This window comes from Coffea eugenioides, chromosome 1 (genome assembly GCF_003713205.1).
Source record: "Coffea eugenioides isolate CCC68of chromosome 1, Ceug_1.0, whole genome shotgun sequence".
Taxonomy (NCBI): domain Eukaryota; kingdom Viridiplantae; phylum Streptophyta; class Magnoliopsida; order Gentianales; family Rubiaceae; genus Coffea; species Coffea eugenioides.
Genome location: NC_040035.1, coordinates 53185821 through 53191846, shown reverse-complemented (window position 1 = coordinate 53191846; position 6026 = coordinate 53185821). Strand labels below are relative to the sequence as shown.

The 6026-nt window shown below is 36.4% G+C and overlaps 1 protein-coding gene across 1 annotated transcript; it reads left to right on the top strand.

The window, feature by feature from the left end:
- Positions 1 to 1069: 1069 nt before the first annotated feature.
- LOC113762775 (phosphatidylinositol transfer protein 2-like) lies at positions 1070 to 5597 on the top strand. The gene is made up of 10 exons (XM_027306405.1): positions 1070 to 1321; positions 1832 to 1862; positions 1965 to 2113; positions 2631 to 2722; positions 2874 to 2881; positions 2976 to 3047; positions 3250 to 3417; positions 3766 to 3861; positions 4958 to 5080; positions 5207 to 5597. The coding sequence occupies exons 1-10, from the start codon at positions 1302 to 1304 to the stop codon at positions 5237 to 5239; spliced, it is 792 nt and encodes a 263-aa protein (XP_027162206.1). The 5' UTR covers positions 1070 to 1301; the 3' UTR covers positions 5240 to 5597.
- The last annotated feature ends 429 nt before the right edge of the window (positions 5598 to 6026 follow it).

The following is a 6026-nucleotide window of genomic DNA, read 5'->3' as shown; positions in this document are numbered from 1 at the left end:
TGCTATCGTTTCATAGTTTTATTTGAAAAAGGGGACGGCTCCATAGTTTAAGTGAAGAGCCCGGTGAGAGTATTGAAAGTCGCGGAGCAAAAGAGTGGCTTGTATTTGTTGTTCTTGAGACTTGATTTAATTAAATTATTGAGTTTTGTTTGGGTGTTTATCTCTTTCCCTATTTTTTAAACCATGTTAATATATATTTCCATTATAGTTTTTCTTTTGCCAACAGGATGAAAGCTCAATTTATCATTACAGTTAGGATTGAAAAATGAATCGAGCCATTTGATACTCGAATCAAACTGTTCGATAGTCAAGTTATACTCGACTGAGTAAGAACTTGTTCGAATTTAGTTCATCAATTAGTTAAATCAAAATTAAACGGGATTTAGCTAGTCGACTAGTCAAGTTAACATTGAACGATATTTTATGTTTGATGACATTCAAATTTAATAAAAAATTCGTTCAAACTTGATTCGATAAATAAACAAACTAAATTTAAATAAAATTTTAAGTTTATTAAAATAATTAAATAAATTTGGACACTAATATGTTCAGATTAATTAGCATCGTTTGCATCCTAGTTACTGTCTGATTCCCCGCTTTACTTTCTTGTTTCTGTTTTTTGACTTTTTCTTTTCCATTTTCCCATACGGAAAGCTGGAGAAAGGAAAAAAGGAGTAAAGGACAAAATGACACGGACACTGGATTGAAGCCATTTGGTGCGATTGGTTTCCTTCCCGCTGCCTCAGAATCTTCCAAGAAGATGTGTTGTCCCGCTGACATACAATTGACGAATATTAAACGGTCTATCAAATTGGGCCGGCTGTCCAATTTCACACGAACCAGACAGTTAATTGACGGAAACTTATGCCGTCGTCATCGGCCCAGTCAGAGCTCAAGAGGCGTGCGGTGGACTTTGACTTTTTTGTTTCAATCAACGCGTCTTTTACTTCCATTTCAACAAAACTCGTATCATTACTCCCAACATTTAACCCCTCCGCAACTGGAAAGCGCTTTATGGAACTAACGATTTGTTTAATACTTTCCAACGCATAATCTGACGAGCTCCTCTCGTAACGTCAGTTAATCAATAACGTCTACTAACGCAATTCCTTAATAGTCTCTTTGTCTTCTTCAAAAACTTAATCCGCCAAAAAAAAAAGAGAAAACGTTGTTATTAACTTCCTTCTCTTCCACATTTTCTTCTCCATTTGAACAAACACAAGTTACAACAACGTTGGAGATTTGTTGTAGGTTCTCTTGTTGCTCTTGTTGTTGCTGCAAAGGTTAAGGCCTTCGAAAAAATGGTTCTGATGAAAGAGTTGTATCCTTTTTTTCCCTCATGAGAGCCATTCAAATAGAGTTCGGTTTATTTGAGAATTTTGTCGACAGGGCTTGCGAAATTTTTACATCATCTTTCTTGCTTTACTTTCCCTATTGGGTGCCGGGTATACTTTCCCTTTTGCGTTACTTTCCCTTTCGGCTGTTGATTTTTTTTTTTTTTGTTTTGCTAGTTCATTTCCTTTTTTGTTAGATTGGAATTTGGGCTTTTGGAAATAGTTTTACTCTTATCGATATTCATTAAAGTTCTTTAAGTTTTATATTTATGGTATCCTTATAAAATCGGTTATCACATATTTATATCCCATCTGCAGTTTTTTTTTTTTTTTGGGCTAAGAAAATGTGCATGGATAAATCTTTGTTAATAAGCTTAAATATATGAAAAGGGCCTGATGCCTCCGATTTTCCCAAACCATACTGTTTCTGTTCGTTTTGCCCGTTTTTGCGCATATTCCTTGACCAGAGATTTTGTTGACTGGGGGCTTCTTTGAAGTCGAGTTGTCATGCCTTTGACATTGGAAGAGGTAAGCTTATCATGGATGAGCTTCTGAAACTTTTTGACAAGTCTGGTAATTCTTGAAAATTAGCACTAATTGCTTTGTTTTGATGGGCTTAATAAATTGCAGTATCAGATAGCTCAGATGTACATGGTCATGAAAATGCAGCAGGAGAACACCGCGGGAACTGAAGGGGTGGAGGTTTTGGAAAATAGGCCTTTTGAAGATGATGAATTTGGAAAGGGTCAATACACATTGAAGTTGTATAGGCTACAGAGGTAACTTGGTGCAGAATAATGGTCTTTAATTTGAACATACTTGTTACATTTGATTTGTACAAGAAAGAAGATGCACTATACTGCTAGGTGATTTCTTTTCATGGAATGTCTTATCAGAGGGAATCAACCACATAAGTGGTTCGAACATCATACATTTTCTGCTTTGGTCCAATTGATGAGTACTTGATAAGATTTCTTCTACATCGCTGCTAATCGGTAAATGTTGCGTTGGCTAGTTCATCTTCAGAAGCATTAGGTTTTAGGCCTCCATATTCATCTGCAACTCTTTCTCGAGTCTTGTTTAGATACTATATTCATTCATGGTTGATGCTAGTGCTCTGTGAGGCATTGCTAACTTTTTCATTGAAATGGCACTCTTGCTTTTCGTAGAATAGGCGTTCTACTTTGTATCGTTACTTTCTACATCAAATTCCATCTAGTAAGATGTGTGGTTATGTCAGCATCTATTTCTAGAATGTAATCTTTCCTGTACTGCTGCATTCACTTCTGTTTGCAGCAAAGCTCCTTTATGGTTGACAACCTTTGCACCAGCTGATGCCCTTGTGATGCAAGAGGAAGCTTGGAATTCTTACCCCAGATGCAAATCAGGTTAAATTATAAAAAACTTTCCTTGCATTTGTTACTGCAGTACTTAGTCACAATTGTTGATTCTTTTCAATTATGGGATTAATTGTTTTTTCTAAACTTACTTTGATGTTTCCACTGTTTGCCATCTGAAATTTGGCATCGTGTTGCACAGTCATTCAGGTAACTAGACTTTAACCTTGGAACAAGTTTTATTCTGTCCGTGTCCTTGTGGAATGTTTAATATTGAACTACTCTTTGATATGTTATTTTGCAGTGCCCATATTTTACAAAGTTCCGTCTAACTATTGAAACTATTCACAAGGCTGATAACGGACAATCTGAAAATGTAAGGTCTAAGTTTCTTTTAACTTCTTTTTTTCACCTTGATCAGGTCATTTGACCAGTGGATAACATAACCCATACATGATCTGCGTGAAGAAAAATTCAAACTGTATTCTTGTTAATATTAACTTGACAACTTACATTTTGCCTGCGAACTCCTGTACATGTGCTTCCCAAAGTTCATTAATGGTATTTTGACAATATAGGTGCATGGTTTAAGCAAAAATGAACTAGCAGCCAGAGAGGTAGAAGTACTTGACATTGCTTCAACAGCTAGTGATTATTGGAGTTACATTATTGGAAGGAACAATATTGATTTCTCTACATTCCAATCAGCAAGGACAGGCCGGGGTCCACTTCTAGAGGGTTGGCAGGTTGTTTTATCTACTTCTTTATTTGTATGCATTGATACATAATTCAGTCAAAAGTATATTCATTAGCATATTTTAGGATAAACGTATCAACAAACTTATTTTTTAGGTTCAACCTCTTCGACTGAGAAACATGGCCTAGTTCTTATCAAACAGGATTGGAGAGCTTAGTAATATGAAGTGGCTTAAGACGAAATGTGCTTGCACTCAAGTATTTTGTGTGTGGATACATAAAAACGCTTTTGAGGGACTAAATGGCATAGCTCGTCTGCATGGACCCTTTTTTGATCCTTAAGCCGAGTAATAATATCTATTTATCTTATGAACTGACCTTCTTTTTTATGATGCCAGAATAGCTGTGATCCAGTTATGACAGCATACAAATTGGTGACAATTGACGCTCCATATTGGGGCTTTGGTAGCAGACTCGAGCAAGCTTTGATGGTGGTATACATTTCAACTCTAGACAATCTCAAGTCATTGAAATTCAAATTGGTTGTATACTGGATCCTTAGGATTCTATTGATAATGATTATTAAAATTTACCCCTTACGCCAGTGCTAGGACCTCAGGTTAGATGGCATTGTCACTTTTATTCAAAGAGTAAAAGCTACTAAATGATATTCACATGATGGACCTTTTATAAACTTGAATTAGTTGTGTTAGCAACTTTTGTGAAAACATTCTATTACTTAACTGAAGAAACCAAATAGCACCAGAAGATACAGCCCTAAAACAAAGAGGGCTTGCCTGCCATATCCAAATACAATCTAAGAGCCTGCATTGAGGGTATAATGTTGAATTTTATAGATAAGATTCCTGATGCTCAAATCTATCCAAACCCTAAACTGCACACCTGTTATATAACTGAACAGTGAAAAATTAGTTTATTATTCATATACTGATACAAACCACTCATAGTTTGGAAGAATTTACTGTTCTTATACTAGCGCAGTTTTGTGGCAACATGTTCTCATTTTGTCCTGATTGCCTTGATGGTTTAAGAACTTTCCATCCTTCTGAATTTTAGTATTCTTTTGATTGTTTTCCTTCATACTTCAAATTGTCCTTCTTTCTGAGTTGGGTTTTGATTTGGTTGTGCCTTTTATATGAGGTTGGAGCAATGATTGCTAAATGAGGAAACACTGTAACATATTGGATTTTACAGCAGCAGGAAAAAAAAAATTGCTAGTTAAAAAGGGGAAAGCTTCCAACCATTAGCAAATGTTGATTTACTCTGCACTACCATAGTTGCCTTGTATCCTTTACTTCTTTCCCTCCCATAAATTTATTCTTTCCTTCGGCAATCATTCAGTATTTCAGTTGAGGTGATCCAAAGTGCCGTCTTGGACTCTCTCTTTTGCTGACCTTTGTCCACCCCTGATGCAGTATGAGATCCCATCAGTCGCTAGGGAATTAAGGATTTACAGTACCAAATGCACCAACCTCTTTTTGTTGTTTGATGACAATGCTACTTGTGTTGGTCTCTGTTGTGCATTAGATTGCAGTATATACTTGGCTTTACAGGATTTCATCTCTACAGGGTGAAAGGGCACTTTTCCTTGAAAGTCATCGGAATTCTTTTGCTTGGATTGATGAATGGTTTGGACTGACAGTGGAGGTGATGCGTGAGCTAGAGCAACAAAGTGACACCTCACTTAACGAGGTAAGGAAATACAGGACCCAGATTTTGGTAGGAAATTTACTCTCGATTGATATACCTTAGGTTAGATTATTATAGCACAATTATTTCTGCTGTAATGGTCATGACATTATTGTTTTTCCAAATCAGAAATTTGGTCGGCAGTGTTTGGTCGAAAGCTAGGAGAGTAACACAATGAAGTGTCCTCTCTTGATATGATCGAGGTGCTACGCCCTAATTTCGCCAGTTGAGCACCATGCTAAATCCGTGGTAAATAGAAGATGGAAAGGATGATGCATCGGATGGTGCAGAAAATTGGAAGATGGCAGTCGTCGCGTTTTAAGTTGAGGAATCCATGATGGGTCCCAGTTTTTCCTCGAATTTATGATGGGATTCTATTGAACTTTTTTTTCTTTTTTTGGTAGAAGCATGTACATTTGAAACTTGTATAAAGAACTGTAATCTGATTACGGTTAAAAATTGATGTAGAAGGTGGAGATTGGTGCAAAAGCATTAATAAGAAAAATGTTCTTTATTTTAATATGGTGGAATATTTTTTTCACCTGCATCTGCATGGCGTTGCGAGCGGACTATTGAATTTAGTTGGATAATTACTCATAACTTGTATCATTGATACATTTTTTAGGGTCCGTTTGTTTCAGGTGAAAATATTTTCCGGGAAAATATTTTCCTAATTTCCCGTGTTTGGTTGCACAAAAGTTACTGAAAACATTTTCCTATGTAAAATATTTTCACTCATCTTATGGAAAACAACTTCCCTTCCAAACTTACTGAAGTTGTTTTCCGAAATGCATGCATCCCGCTGTAGTATGTTCCAAACTTACTGAAAACATCTTGTAGTATGTTCTTTTTTTTTTTAGTGTAAATAGGAGGACTCGAACCCAAGACCTCTTCCTTACACTCCCTCCCCCGTACCACCCAACCAACCCAACCCTCCCCCTAGTATATT

Bases quoted from the DNA above. Each gene is read 5' to 3' on its own strand.
- LOC113762775 (XM_027306405.1), top strand. From the start codon at position 1,302: ATGGTTCTGATGAAAGAGTT. The intron at 1,863-1,964 runs GTAAGCTTATCA...AATAAATTGCAG, and splicing joins TGCCTTTGACATTGGAAGAG to TATCAGATAGCTCAGATGTA. The intron at 3,418-3,765 runs GTTGTTTTATCT...TTATGATGCCAG, and splicing joins CACTTCTAGAGGGTTGGCAG to AATAGCTGTGATCCAGTTAT.